General features: G+C 41.4%; 4 protein-coding genes and 1 pseudogene across 4 annotated transcripts in view; 2 read left to right on the top strand and 3 right to left on the bottom strand.

Annotated features, from left to right (window-relative positions):
- Positions 1-2,253, bottom strand: part of LOC148734851 (uncharacterized) — a 2,704-nt gene extending 451 nt beyond the window's left edge. Inside the window, exon 1 of the mRNA XM_088752044.1 lies at positions 1-2,253. This exon is cut by the window's left edge and continues 451 nt beyond it. Coding sequence (XP_088608170.1) covers positions 36-1,871 — 1,836 coding nt within the window. The 5' untranslated portion in view covers positions 1,872-2,253 and the 3' untranslated portion in view covers positions 1-35.
- Positions 2,254-4,132: 1,879 nt separating this feature from the next.
- On the top strand, positions 4,133-7,344 carry LOC148734850 (EGF-like repeat and discoidin I-like domain-containing protein 3). Its single transcript, XM_088752062.1, has 2 exons — positions 4,133-4,651; positions 6,125-7,344. Exons 1-2 carry the CDS (start codon positions 4,624-4,626, stop codon positions 6,457-6,459), a joined length of 363 nt encoding a protein of 120 aa, XP_088608188.1. The 5' UTR covers positions 4,133-4,623; the 3' UTR covers positions 6,460-7,344.
- On the bottom strand, positions 7,330-8,101 carry LOC148734849 (EGF-like repeat and discoidin I-like domain-containing protein 3). The gene is made up of 2 exons (XM_088752836.1): positions 7,949-8,101; positions 7,330-7,727 (listed from the first exon to the last, which is right to left on the bottom strand). Exons 1-2 carry the CDS (start codon positions 7,974-7,976, stop codon positions 7,330-7,332), a joined length of 426 nt encoding a protein of 141 aa, XP_088608962.1. The 5' UTR covers positions 7,977-8,101.
- A 752-nt stretch (positions 8,102-8,853) lies between these two features.
- LOC148734848 (uncharacterized) lies at positions 8,854-12,168 on the top strand (annotated as a pseudogene).
- Positions 12,169-12,171: 3 nt separating this feature from the next.
- On the bottom strand, positions 12,172-15,425 carry LOC111342313 (EGF-like repeat and discoidin I-like domain-containing protein 3). The gene is made up of 4 exons (XM_022949381.2): positions 15,296-15,425; positions 14,376-14,701; positions 13,730-13,868; positions 12,172-12,938 (listed from the first exon to the last, which is right to left on the bottom strand). Exons 1-4 carry the CDS (start codon positions 15,321-15,323, stop codon positions 12,577-12,579), a joined length of 855 nt encoding a protein of 284 aa, XP_022805116.2. The 5' UTR covers positions 15,324-15,425; the 3' UTR covers positions 12,172-12,576.
- Between the last annotated feature and the right edge of the window lie 97 nt (positions 15,426-15,522).

Raw genomic sequence — 15,522 nt, 5'->3', positions numbered from 1 at the left:
CAAGACTTGAACACAGTTTCCATGAATTGAATTGTTCAAAACTGACCAGGGCCATAGCTGACTCCTTCAGTTTGCTTATTATGGTCATCTTTTCGTTTTTTAAGGCCCCTAATCACTTTGCGTCGCTTCTTGGTAGTAGCTTTGCTTTTATGTTGCGCAATATTAACTCTAAGCTGGTCTTGGAGTCTGCAACCCTCCTCGGTATATTTGCCAGAAGGAATACCAAGGGCTTGGAAAAGCTTAATAATACTCATTGAACCAATATTAAAATAAGAAACAGCATCATAAAGTCCTAATTCTAATGTCTCCCTTCCAACATAAATTTCTTTTGGAATCCTTTGCCATACCATGCCATTCAAAGACTCATTTTGATTTTGTGTCTTGCCATGTAAGCACTTCTGCAATAAGTTGTTCTCACTAAGTCGAATATATTCAGGCTTTAGCTTGGCAATAACAGGTAAAGGAAGGCCAGGTCCATGCTTAAAGAGATTCGTATGGTTGGCTTTGTCCTTTTGATACTTGCACCAACTTGCACTACCTGTTGGGCAGTGGTCATGAAGTGGGCGTGCCTCACTTGAGGCACAATGCATGAGGCTAGCATGGATAGCTTTCTTCATTCCAGCCAAATTTCCAACATTGCACCTTATGGCAATGCCATAATAGTTCTGCAGTTTATCAATTAGACTATCTGTGAGTTTCCCTCTGCCTCCAAGGCCTGGATTGTCACGTTTTAATTTGCGAAGTGCAGTTCCAACCCTCTTCTGCACATGACCAATGCATTCTTTCTTTTCCACTAAAATTCCAGCATCTTGATAAATATTCTTTATCCTGGAAAAACTCTTGCTGTCCCCATCCCCATAAAATTCAGTGTACCTGAGATTGTGCAGCTCAACAGACCTTTGAAATATGCGCTCTGCACCCTCTGGTTCCATAGCAGGTGCTGATCCCTGGAAATTTGACTTGCAAGTGGTGTGATCAGCTCTCCACATCTGATATTCGAGAGAATTCTTGTCCATTTGTTCATGCCGCTCACACTGTTTGCATCCTTGGCTTAGGGCCTCCACATCAAGAACCTTTCCTGTGTCCATAGATATGACAGTCACACAACCATTGCGTGACGAGTAGCCTCTCTTTTGCCATGTTCCGTCACAAGAAACACCACAGTTCACAGGTAGACCTTCAGAAGAATTTACATCCTTCTTGAGAGATAAAACTTCTTCTCCTGCCTTTTTCATTGTTTCCTTTGCAATCGCTTTCATGTGACGGCCGATTACGCGCGAGTTGCTGAGGAAAGCTTTCTCATTTGGAGGTGGAGGCATGTTCATAATTGTGCAGAATTTCCTTGCACCAGCATAACCCTTTCCAAGAGTTCTCATACCATAAACGATTCGCCGATTTACTTCAAAACTCTTTCCTTGCTTTTTTGATGTGCAAAATGAATGTTTCCATCCACACTGCTCGCACAGCAAACGCAAAGTTGACGCACATCCCTTCCGTTTCAAATTATCTTCCATAAACAAAAGACTGAAATCGCCGCATTCGCCACAACGTAGCAAAGAAAAAACGGACGATAGCACCTCCATATCACAGAACCTGAACCCTGTAATGGATGGACTGGTTTCCTCTTTATCTACCTTGATCAGCTTAGGCTTGGGTTTGTCTTCTTGGGAAGTTGATTGAAGCTTTCGATACGAAGCCGAAGATTCCTTCGCTTCGCTCTGATCATGTGAAATGCCGTCTGTGGATTCACGTATCCCACTCGAAGCGCTTTCGACAACAATCGACTCTTCTTCGTTAATTCTTGGACTATTTGAAAAGCGATTTCCATAAAATTTGCGCTTCTTGCGTCTCTGAGACGAAAATTTCGGCATTTTGATGATTGAAGCTCTCTCACTTGCGAAAATTCACTACTGAATGATTGATAATAACGGCTGTTCACCGAAATATATCAAAACGAGGCTGAAAGTCATTGTTGGGCCCCAGTCTCCCAATAGCTTACTCAAGACGCAATCAGCTTGCTTTGATCTGGGAGGAAATCGCACTTTTAGGCCCTAAAAGGACGCATTTAAAAATGCGTTTCCATGGCAACGGAACAACAGTGCCTTAGAAATTGCATTTTATTACTATTTCCTGACAAATTATTCACAAAAAGACATTTGGGGCTATTAAACAAAAGCCTTTAGAAGTGAAATCGAATGGAAAAAAAATAGACTCATTTTCAACAAAAATTGCATTTTTTTTTGTATCGTACCCCTTAAATATTAAGTTTTAGTGAGACATTATTGCGACCTCGTGCGTTGTGGCCTCGTGCGTTGTGGCCTCGTGCGCTGTCGCTAAAAAGAGAGTCGATGCGAGTTTTGTGCGATAGAGTTATTTGCGATAAAGTTATCTGCGATCATTTGCGACTTCTGGTTAATGAGGCGTACAGAGAGGACAATCGGTAAGCGTATTTTTCTCTCACCTTGTTGTTTTCGTTTATTATTATGATTGATTATTGTTAGGGTTTATGCGCTCGACCTTTGTGTTGTTATGTAATAATTATTGTTTTAGTTTAGCTCCTTGTAATGTCGCTTAGACTAGGTTTTCTTGTTTGTGTTTTAGTTTGACGTGTTTGGTATCAGATTAAATCGTATTGGAATCACAATTATACGGGTCTGGTGTCAGATTTAGTACCTCGATGTCCTCTATGCGATAAACTCCTACAATTACAGGTGGTTCGGACGTCACATCATTGCCACAATGCTGGTGGAAGTAAACAATTGATGTCTTATTAGCTCCTTTTGTTCGTCTACCGGCATTTGTTCCTTTCACCATTGTTACCCCAGAGGCAGCTCTCCTTTTATAGCGCGCCTTCGTGTTTAATGTTCACTCAAAATTTGCAAAATACATTTTAATGAAAACTACAGTGCACGTCTTAAATATAATCTACATTAGCATACCTAATTACGAGCATTGATAACTATTTAGAGCGCATAAAATTGACAGGTATGTGCGTAACACATTCAACAGACACTTCAGACAGCTATGCTACATTTTCCCTCCTTATCAGAAAAGCTAAGTTCCAACATTAATCTCTAAGTCTAACGGGAAGACGTCGGTCATGTTGGGGACGCGTAACAGCACTACATGAATTGTCTTGCTCCAGATCAGGCAAGGACTGATAAAATCATGGTTCGTCTGAGGTTGATCCAGATTCTGATCAGGCTCGATGCTACACGGAGCGTCAGGGATGAAGCTACCGGTTTCGGGACTAGGAGCCGGAACCTTGAATACATGAACCAACCTACGAGAATTCCATTTGGTACCATCTCGTAGCTGAAAGGTTGAGGGACCAATGCGCTTCACGATTTCTAATGGTTCAGTAAGCACGGGCCTCAATTTGTGACCGCGAACTGGTTTTTTCACTCTAGCGCAATGACCAACATCGAACTTAGGAAGCTTGGCTTTGCGTTTAGTATCCAAGTACGATTTCATTGCTTTCTGATTAGTGGCAACATCCTCGGCCTGCGGAGGGGTAGCCACGTGTGTAGACGCTTGAGGGAGCTTTAAATTATCCAACGGCAAGATAAGCTTTCTGCAAATTATTAACTCCGCTGGAGATGTTCCGGTGAGAGCATGTTTAGTAGCACGATAGTTGCAGAGTGTCGTTCGAACCGCTTCGGCGAACGATTTTCCTTCTGCCATGGATGCCTGGATTCCCTCCTTCGTGGTCCTATTGAACCGTTCCACCCCACCGTTGCTTTGAGAATTGTAGAGAAAGGTAACGCAATGTTCAACCCCTTGACAACGCAAGAACTCAGTAAACTCGGAAGATGTGCATTGGGATCCATTGTCAGTAGTGACAGTTTCTGGTAATCCCTATCTGGTGAACAATTCTTGTAGTGTCTTTATAACCGTACCGGAAGTGACGGAACTACTGCAGGACACTTCAGACCACTTGGAATGAAGATCTTGGGCAACAATCATATACTTATGCGAGGACGGAGCGGCAAAGACTTCTCCTGCAATATCTATCTGAAGATGTTGCCATGGGCGAGCGGGCCATGGAATGGGTTGTAAAGGAGGTTGGACAGGCTTGACTGACTTTCCGCTTCGTGCGCAAGCTTCACACTGAAGGACTAACTGTTCCACATGAGTGTTCATCTTCGGCCACCAAACTGCCTCTCTACATCTCTGCTTCATGCGTACGATACCGGGATGACCATCATGAGCCATGCGAAGTACTCGCGCTTGTAAGGACTCGGGAGTTACAGCACATGCTCCACGGGCAACGCAGCAGTAATTATAAAATAGTGAGTTCAGATCGAAGCTGAAAGTAGGGGGTGCATTCCTTTGCGACTTTCCTTGGCCAACCGTTCCCAATGTACTCAGCAACCCGTTGGAGGACTAGATCGTCTCTGGAGGCTTCCAGGATCTCGTTAGGAGTGACAAGGGATGAGAGGATTACTTCCAAAATGCAGTTCACGTCAGAATCAAGCGAGTCCTCAGCACTTGGCTTAGCGACCACCAGACGACTGAGGGTTTTCCGTGGAAATAAAGACAGTCGTTTACAATGAGATACGCCAGGCAATCAGAGCACGCTTTATACGAATTAGACCAGTGAGTTGGAACCGACACATATCCATGAGGGTTGAGATCTATGGCTGTCCAGGTTTAACTTCATAGTCCTTATTATTATCATTATCATTATTATTATTATTATTATTATTATTATTATTATCATTGATATCATCATGTTTTGTTATCATCATCTGGATCACTGTTATTATCATAATCACTTTGTTATTTACATCACCAATATCATTATTTAGACAACGAGCAGTCCCTCCGATCCTTTTCGGGGAGGAGGTCCGTCGCGCGAGTCAAGGAGAGACAGCTCGCGGTCTACCATTATTAGGAAATGCATTTGTTTTCATTTATGTCTTACTTGGATTATACAAACAGTATTGGAACTGCTAACAAGGAAAGTGGTAAAAAATACCTAAACGATGAAGGTGAACTCACAAAATGCGTATGGATTGAGCAGGAGACAATTGCGCTAATTAGTGTGTGAACAGGAGACAATCGCGTTAATCAGTAGGATCATGGCGTTCATTTGAATTCTTTGCACTACGTGAGCCTTTTGTGCCATTTGCGATCAACCATTTTCGTATATATTAGTTATAGTTTAATATTCTGTTCGTATTAAGTTTTTTTTCATTCCTCGGAGAGTGTGGTTCGCTTAAGGTTTGGCCTGTAATCGAGTGAAATAGAAATAAATGTTCTTTTCTGGTGAACATGGATGACCTGTTGTCATCGTGACGTCGAGAAAGATAAGTTAACTTGTTAGCTTTTCAAGGTTTGATACGGCGTTTTAGTTACCTTTAACAACTCACTTTGTTCCAAAGGAAACGCCCGAGTTGAAACTCTGGTTTCGTTTTTATTGGGTTTAGTCGCAAATCGCAATCAAGTTTTTAACACGCATACCTGAATATTTTATTCTTACGCATGCGCGACGTTTTGACTGATGAGCATATGGCATGGTGTAATGGCGGAGGAAGACAAATTCTTGCAGTGTAAAATCAGGCGAGATTCTGTGTATAATACGTCCAAAACGCATACAAAATATACACAGTGTTTGTGGTAGGCCCACACTAAAAGATGCCAAGCGTTTTCGGAACGGGTCCGTTCGCGAACCTTATGAGAGATCTCATTCTGAGCGAACATTTACGCGTGAATATTTCATCGAGAAACGTGCTATACCAACCGAGCTATCTAATGTTAATCGAGAGAAGCATAAACGCAAATCTCGTCGTGTATGTATACGTAATCGTGAACCAAGCAGAACCATGCAGGCACAAAAAACAAAGTTTCTTTCCAACAGAAAGCCCGCGTGAGCGCAAGTATGCGTCCAGTTAAAAATTGCAGGTCCTGGTGTGCAATAGTTCGTTAGAAAATAACTACCTTCTGAAGGTAAGGCCCCAACTTTCAGTTTGATAGGTGAAATGGGACATGGCATAAAAGAGCATTTTCAAAGCTTTTCCAAATGTTAACACTGAGTTGTATGGATTCTAATATCATTACTAAGCCTTTTTCAACCTTTAATGTTCCTATACCTACGATTAGTTTCTTTCGACATACTCAGGCTGTGTTGTCCCGCTCGGCATGGAAAGTAAATCAATCTCTGATGCACAAATATCTGCCTCCTCAGAACTGGATAATGATCATGCTCCAAAGCAGGCCAGGTTGCACATTCAAGCAGCCATTAATGGTAAAAATGGGGGTTGGTCTGCTCGCAAGAACGATCTTCACCAATGGCTTCAAGTTGATTTCTTCGGTTACAGCGTGTCTTCGGTTGGAATACGCCCTCTAGAGTCAAATGTAAAGGCCATTTTAGATCTCCCTGAACCCGAGAATACGAAGGAACTGGCTTCTTTCCTGGTTACCACTAATTACTACCTCAAGTTCGTTCCAAATTAAGCCCAACTTGCTGACCTTCTCCACCTGTTGCTTCGCAAGGATGTTCCTTGGGTTTGGAGAGAGGCACAATCGACAGCGTTTGCCACCCTTAAACGGAAGATTGCACCTCCCCCTATCTTGGCGCACTTCAACTCAGATGTGCTCACCGTTGTCTCAGCAGATGCTTCGGGTGTTGCCCTCGGTGCCGTTCTTTCACAGCTGATCGATGGCCAAGAGTACTCCGTGGCTTTCGCATCGAAGACGTTGTCTGAAATTGAACGGAAGTATTCAACAGGTGAACGGGAAGCCCTAGCATGTATTTGCGCTTGCGAACATTGCCATAATTTCCTGTTTGGTCGGAAATTTCTCTTACGAACGGATCATGTGGCCCTACAAGCACTACTCAGTACAAGGGGCTCCGGTCATAAACCTGTGCGCTTATACAGATGGGCAGAACGTCTTCACTAGTATAACTTTTAAGTTCAGTACATCCCTGGAAGTACAAATTATGTCGCTGACACCCTATTTAAAATTATTGAGATAGGTGAGAAGTGAGCTCTTTACTAGAACATTTCCAAAGATCTCACCCTTCCCCCCCAAACTATAAAGCTTCTAGGGCCCAGTTGTTCGAAGGCCGATTAACGCTAACCAAGGGTTATATTTTTATCTGAGGTTTATTTATTACTTTGTTCGAAAGCCTTTTGGGGATAATTTTCTTTATTCTTTTCCGACCATCCAATTTCCAAATTGTAGACAAAAAAATCTGTACTGAATTTTATTTTTAAGCTTTCAGTTCACAAATCATATCTCGCACTAACCCTAGGTTATCCTAATCCAACTTTGAACAACCCATTTTCGGTTACTTTGTCTATTCCCTCACAATTTCTAAATTTAACGTTTAGTTCTGATCACTAACGATGCCTTAAAAATAGAATCAATGTAACTATAAAGGTATACCTTCTCAGCTTCGAGTGGCGTCTCCTTGAAAAACTGAAAAGATACTCCATAGTCACTATACTGTAACTTATATGCTGTCACGTACTGGTCTATCCTTGGATGATTTCTGCCTTGGATCGCTATACCAGTTATTGTAGTGTATTGACCAAGATCCACTTGAAACCATTGGTTTAAATCATTTCTAAGTGATGACCAACTACCGGAGGTGCCAAAAACTCTCTTATAATGCAACCTTCCTTGCCTGGCCGCATGGTTATCCTTCCACTGTGAAGAAGCACTTATCTGTGCATCGGTGATTGCTCCGCTATCCATGCCAAGGGGTGCTGCACAACCTGTTTGTATTTAAAAAGGACAAGAAAGTGAAAGGTGTAGTTCCCTTTGTACAGTTAAGGTTTAAGTGCGGCGTGATACTTTTGTTTTCCTTACTGAAATTTGCACGAATTAAGACTAAACACACTATACAATGATAGCTAATAAGTCGTTATCTGTCATTTAAGACACTTTTTCTGAAAAAAGAAAATGAATGATAGAATGATTAAAGAGGGAGATGTACCTGGACAGCCGTAGATTTCTATTCTCATCGATATGTGGTCGTTCCAGGCCACCGGCTTCAATCGGATGTAGCGTGTGGTTATTGGTGAGCTCAACACGTTATAAACAACAGTCTCTCGGTCTTTATTTCCATCGAACACCCAGGCAACATAAAGAGCAGAATGTACAGAAATACAAAATTGGGGTAAATGTTTGAACCCTACTTAGGTTCCCTCAATCGGACCTGGAGTCTAGCTGATGTTGAGAATATAAATACGTGAAGAAGATAAATGCTTTCTGATGCGTGAATGGTGAGATCAACCAACATATAAACTGTGGATCGATAGATTGAGCAAATGGATGGGAAGGAAGGTAGGATGGATGGATAAAAGAATTAATGGAGAGATAGAGAGAGGGATAAATGTATCCGTAGACGGATGGAGAGATTGATGGATGGATTGGGCGGCACTAGTCTGTTTTAGAAACCAGTAAAGCTAGATTCCCATTGGAAGTTCTGAAACTATACACCGATTTTCCGATATTAATCGAGGATATATCTTGTAACTGGGCTGGGGTTATATTATTCATAATTTTAAACATCATAAGAGCTTTTTGTTGTTCTCTCTTTTCCTTGATATATGAAAAGCCGAGCATACTAAATAATTCCTTTGTAAATAGGTAAAGGTAAAGTCTGTTTACGTGCCTAGTGGCCCATTAGGCCGATGCTTAACTCCGGTCTCTGTAGCATGAAGCGACTAGGAGTATTTCTACTCCCCCCCGGATGGGATGCTAGTCCATCGCAGCGTTACCCCAAGCATTAAATTGCCGGTACCCATTTATACACCTGGGTGAAGAGAAGGACTGGGAGAGTAAAGTGTCTTTTTCTAAGAACACATCACAATGTCCCGGCCGGGACTCGAACCCGGACCACTCGATCCGGAGTCGAGCGAACTAACCATGACGCCACCACGCCTCCACACCCTTTGTAAATAACCGATAGTAAAAAGTGATTACGTGTGCGGCAAGATTTTGTAATCTTATGAAGACTTTAAGTCTTCATAAGATTACAAAATCATTCTTTGATGATCTCTCACCTTCGGCGGCATGCGATTCAAACTCCACTGGCGAGGTTTTTGAGACTGCGGAGGAACATTCAGGAGACTCTGTTGACTGGTTTTTTAGGAACGTCAACGGTTACTACAAATCCAATCTGAAAATAGGTCATTTGAACATCAACTCTTTACAAAATAAGCTTGACGAGGTCAAGAATATTCTTAACAAGTGCCTATTTGACATTTTCTTTATTTCGGAGACAAAACTCGATGGTACAACCTCAGATAGTTTTCTCCAACAACCGGGATATCGCACTATTCGACGTGATCGCAAGAAAGGAGCTGGTGGCTTGATAGCTTTTGTACGGGAAGATATTCCTGTCTGTCGACGACGTAATCTGGAGCCCGAATCAGTCAAATCATTATGTCTTGATGTCATGGATTCTAAAAAGGCTCGCTTTATAGTGTGTGCGTGCTACAGATCACCTAAATTCTGTAAAATTACTGATTTCTTGTCGTCGCTTACATCAGCTATTGAACTTATGTATACAAGCCGTTAGGAAATATTATTGATTGGTGATTTTAATATCGACTTGCTTGTTGGGGAGCACGGTGTTGTTGCTGAGGATAACTCACTCATGGATCTTTGTGATAGGTTCTGTTTGCAAAACCAAATTAGTGAACCGACAAGGGTGACTGAAAAAACAAAGTCTTTACTCGATGTCATTCTCGCTAGCCATCCGGAACGATATGCAACTTGTGGTAATTTGCATATGGGTCTCAGTGATCACGATCTTATCTATGCAGTGCGAAAGAATAAATTACCAAGGGCTAAGGCACGTGAAATTGAATACAGAAGTATGCGACAATTTTATTTAGAAAAATTTTTAAATGACCTAAAAACTGTTCCCTGGAGTTCTGCTTACATTTATGACGACGTTGATGATCTATGGCACCATTGGGCTCAATTGTACACTGAAGTGTTGGACAAACACGCACCAATAAAGAAAAAACGGGTCAGAGGTGATCAGTTGCCATGGATAACTCCATTAATGCAACGCGAAATCTCGCGTCGTAATCGACTGTTTAAGAAACATGCAAAGAGCCCAACAACAACCTCTTGGGAGGAATTCAAGAAACAGAGAAACAAGGTCACATCCCTGAAACGAAAAGGGTTGAAGGCGTTCTGCATGGAGGCATCGTCAAACACTAAACATCATGGTGAGTTTTGGAATAAGTTGAGAACTTTGTTGCCAAGCAAAGAAAAGAAGCAATCAAAGATAATTCTGATTGAGAATGAGCTTGTAATTACCGATTCATTAATGGTGGCTGAAATGTTTAACAACTACTTTTGCGAGGTGTCCAGGAGTGATGGTGACAGTAAGGAAATGGTTGAGTTTGTTGATCATCCTAGTGTTAAAGTCATTGCTGAGTTAACTTGTGATGATGTTTTTGACCTCGTCCCAGTTGATGTTGGCTACATAAGGAAAATTTTGGATACTCTTGACCCTCGCAAGGCTGTTGGTTGCGATAAGATATCTCAGAGGCTACTTCGTTTATCCTCACCTGTTATTGCCGAGCCGGTTACCCGTTTAATCAATTATTTTATTACCAATCGTCAATGGCCAATAGTTTGGAAAAGCAGTGACGTTGTTCCTGTTTTCAAGAAGGAAAGTATGACGGATAAGACCTTCTATCGTCCAGTTTCTGTTCTGACTTCCTTATCGAAATCATATGAGAAGGTATTGTTCGATCAAATCTATGAAGCCTTTCATTGGCGACTCTCACCGAACCTGTCTGGCTTTCTCAAGGGTCACTCGTGTTGTACGGCCTTATTGAAATTGACTGAAGATTGGAGAGCCTGTCTTGACAGAAGAGAAGCTGTTGCAGCGGTGGCTATCGACCTAAGTAAAGCTTTTGACTCTGTTTGTCACCCGCTTCTCCTAGCTAAATTAAAGGCATATAGTTTTACGCATGATGCGCTGGAAACTATGACCGCTTACCTTACTGGACGGAGACAGAGAGTCAAACTTGATGGTGTATATTCTTCGTGGAGAACCGTTAAAACTGGTGTACCACAGGGGTCCCTGTTGGGTCCACTCTTATTTAATTTGTATGTTAATGATCTTAATTATTTTATTACTAATACGTCCTTGAGGCTATACGCTGACGACACGACTCATTACGCCTCTGATGTCTCACCAATAGTATTGCAGTATATAATTAACTCTGATCTGAGCGTTCTATCGAGATGGTTCTCAATGAATTTTTTACAGATTAATGCCGCCAAAACGCAAGCTATCGCTATTGGCCCGTCGTCATACCAGTATGATTTCCATCTTAATGATTCTAATGTTCATACAAAGGATACACTCAAAATCCTTGGGGTGGTCCTAGATAGCAAATTAACATTTAAAGCGCACATAAAGCAACAGCTGAATAAGGGATGCGCAAAGGCTTCGGCTTTGCGGAGAATACGTAAGTTTATTTCAAAGGACGTGTTAGTTCGTTTATATAAGGCCTATGTTCTCCCTCATCTTGAGTACTGCAGTCCCCTTTTACTGGGAGTAGGTAACGCGGAGACTACTAAAATAGAGACAACTAATTACTTTATATTAAGAACTATATTAGGCTTCTCTAAGTCTGTGTCATACGACTTCCTCCTCAAGTTGGCCGACATTAAGTCTTTGGAGAATTGTAGGCAATTCCAATCGTTAGTTATGTTATATAAGTGCTTGTATGATAAGGGGGCTCCTTATATAAGTGATTTTTTTCATTTTAGAAATGTACCGTATAGTTTACGCGGGCTCAGTACAAGGCTAGATTTACCTCCTTTTAATCATGAGTTTTTACATCGGTCTTTTTCATTTTTAGCTAGTAAACTTTGGAATGCGCTACTCCCTAGACTCAGAGAATCTCAAGATATTGTTTCATTCAAGTGTTCTCTTAAAGCCCACATGGCTTAGTGGTAGTGATTGTAAATATCGTTATTGTTAATATTGTAACTTTTAATTGATAGCTCTTGTCCATGATCTTCGATCCTGTTTTTAGTTATTTAATAGATCTACTTATTATTTGTATTCTTACAGAAATTATGTTTTATTTCTAATTGTACATACACGTACAAGTTTTAACGAGAACTTCTGTACTCCTAGGTGTCACGTGTTTAAATAAAGGATTGATTGATTGATTGATTGAAGTGAGGCGGCACTGATGTTATCCCATACAATGTTGCAATAATTTAAGTATAGCTCAACAATTGACTGATTAACACTTATCAGGTTACAGTGCATGAATAGATCGATAGATTGAACGAATGAATGGACGGACGGTTAGATGAATGAAAGGATGAATGGATAGATTAATGGAAGGATAAATGAAGAGAGGGGTTTATGGAGTGATGCACGGAGGAAGGGAGGAGTGGGAGAGAAATTGGAATAGATGGAGTGAGTGGAGGGGTGGGATGGAAAGACCAGTGAATAGATTAAGGAAAGGAGAGAGGATTTCTTTTAATTCAAAATACTTGTCGGTACTGCATTTTTTGATGAAGCAACAGCTAGCGTAATCCGCACGACATCTGTTGGCAAAAGTCTGTAACTTAGCATAGAAAATAGAAGCCTAGGACATCTGGTACCTTTGCAGAACTGGACTTGGCTTCCTTGTAGAGGTGGAAGTTTATTCCATCGTCACTGTATTGTAACATGTATTTGGTAACCCACTGATTGTAGCCATCCACCCCCCGAGTCGCCAAGCGCGTCACTGTTGTGTACTTACCAAAATCCACTTGAAGCCATTGGTTACGGTCATTTGAGAGAGCTGACCAACCCCCAACTTTGTAACCATCGGCTTGGAAATGTAACCTGGCCTGTGATGCGGAGTGATTGCCATCCAATTGTGATGATGCTGTTATGTGAATATCAGATATTGATCCATATGCCATTCCAAGAGGATTTATGCAACCTTAGTTGGACAAAAAATAAAGGGTGAGGGTTAAAAATAGATGACATTGTTTCATAAATAATGGCTACCTGTTACTGTAGTGTACTGTAATTACATTAAACGCCCAAGTCGCAAATGGAGGTTAGGTGTCCAAGGGGCCAGGGGGCTGCAACCGCAGTCGCACCCAAGGCGCTAGAACACCCGACTGGCCTGCGCAACCTAGAACCCAGCCACGAGCCCCCCACGCCAAGCCCTCCACAGGCAGGCTCAGACGAAGAAAAATATATGAAAAATAATAAAAAAAGGTGGTATATAAATGACCAGATATAAACCCCTGCACAAGAAAACTAGCAGTTGGGGATGGGAGGGAGGGAACGCCAAGATGCTATCCTCAATGATGACAACGCCACGCTATAGTAGAGCGAACGCAATGCAAGCACATGGGGAAACAATGCATGCAGTAATGAGGAGTACCGCTGGACATGGACGACTCCAGGCCTCCAACAACCACGTGGTTACTGCAAACGCTACAGAACGCACACAAACGCTGTACAAATGTTAAAAGAAGGCTAATACGCGAACAGTACGCCAGAAAAAGTGCTACTGAACAGATTGGCCCCTAGTCGTTAGCTATGTTAAATTCCATATAACAATATTGCTCTTCACAAGATGTAGAGTACCACAGAGAGCCTGCCCAAAAATGATTAACATTAGGAATAATAGATACAATTTCTGACCTGTACAAAATCTATAACAAAAGCCAAACCCTGGTATTTAATGCGTCGCCACAACAAAAATATTATCGTAGATACCTGGACAGCCATAGATCTCGATCCTTATTGATATTCGATTGTGCCACTCCGCTGGTTTGAATCGAATATAACGCGTTATGATTGGTGGAGCCAGTGCGTTGTACACAACAGTGTCGCTGTCTGCATTTCCTTTGAAAACCTTGATGCAAAAACACAAAAGCCATAAAGAACAAAGTGTTCTTGAATATCAACCTTTTCTCAGCGCAAAAGAAGAAAATGCCCAATGAGCCGTGAATTGCATAGAATCCCCACGAGTTCGTTTTAAATGAGCAACATTCTAACGAGAGCAGTTTACCACTTGGTAGATTTTTGTAAATCTAGATGATCACGAATTTTTGAGGCAAACCTAACCTACATATTTTATGAACTGGAAGAGCTAAGGAGCTCGTGAAGTTTTTCGTGTTCCTATTTACGCATAAACAAATTCGTCTTGTTCCCATAAGGAAGTCAAAAAGGAAACAGAATTTTCTGAGAATATAATGTCTTTGCCCTGGATTCCTTCAAAGTTGACAATGTGATGTTTAACTAGCCTGGAAAGACGTTGATAACAAGGACGGAACGAAATTATATTTTTCACCACCTATACCATTAAGGATACCAGACATTTTATAACTGAAATGTGGGAAAACCGCTTCACGATGCATACCATCGCAGCAAAATCTTCTGGATCCTCAAAGAAATGAAAGATATCTTCATCTTCGCCGCATTGCAGCCTGAACTTTGTCACCCACTCGTCGTGCCCATTTCTTCCCTGAGTAGCTATGTCCGTCACCCGTATGTAACTACCGAGGTCCACCTGAAGCCATTGCTTTACGTCATTTTTAAGTGCTGACCAGCTTCCTCCATTTTCTCTGTTTGCTTTTGAATGTAACCTGGAATGCTTTGCAGAAAGATTTTCGTCCAGTTGAGAAGACGACTTAATTTGGGAATCAGAAATTTTGCGATTTTTCATGCCATACGGTGACACACATCCTAGATTAAAATCGAAAACGACCTTTTCAGAAAACCCTCTTAAGACTAATGGTAGTAGGATCAACAACAGCTCGATTTTTTTTCTGTAATAATAAAAGCGGCCTATGGAAGTTGGATGATTGCGAAGCGGGAGTCCGAACTAGATCACGCATTCACGAATATGATTACGCACAGAGTTGGGTGACACAAACTTCCCTTACCCATTCATCAGAGCTGTGAAAAATTGTTAGGAACAAAATACCCATCGTATATGTGCACGATCCTTCGCAGTGAAGGATCGTGCACATATACGTTTCATAACCGCAGTTCATATATATGTATTTCATATATATTTGTTGTTTAAAATACCCATCGTTTGAATCTATTTATGAGTAAAAACATGACAGTCGCCTTATTCATGAAAAAGTAGCCCATGAGTCAATACAATAGTACGTATGAATGACTTAACACAGGCATGAAAAAACTGCCCTTTTTACACTGCCCAGTCATCAGCATGTCACTTGAACTACTCTTTTAATGCTCAAAAAATGGATTTGCCGATGGCGGATTAAGTTCGAAAAATTGTCAGTCACTAACATAATGATTTCAAACTACCTGGGCAGCCATACAATTCCATCCTCATGGAGATGTGGTTGTTCCAAGTCTTTGGTATCACCCGTATATATCGAGCTGTTATGGTGTTATCAGATTGTTGTATACGACGGTATCTGGATCTTGATTTCCATCAAACACCTAAGTATAACGATCACAGATTTTCAAGAAGTATTCTAAGATTCAAACATCGTTTCATCTATTTCTCCTTTCAAGACGCTTGAATGCAC

Source organism: Stylophora pistillata, chromosome 3 (assembly GCF_964205215.1).
Source record: "Stylophora pistillata chromosome 3, jaStyPist1.2, whole genome shotgun sequence".
In the NCBI taxonomy this organism is placed as follows: Eukaryota; Metazoa; Cnidaria; class Anthozoa; order Scleractinia; family Pocilloporidae; genus Stylophora; species Stylophora pistillata.
Note: the sequence above shows the minus strand (reverse complement) of the source record. Positions and strands in the feature narration are given on the sequence as shown.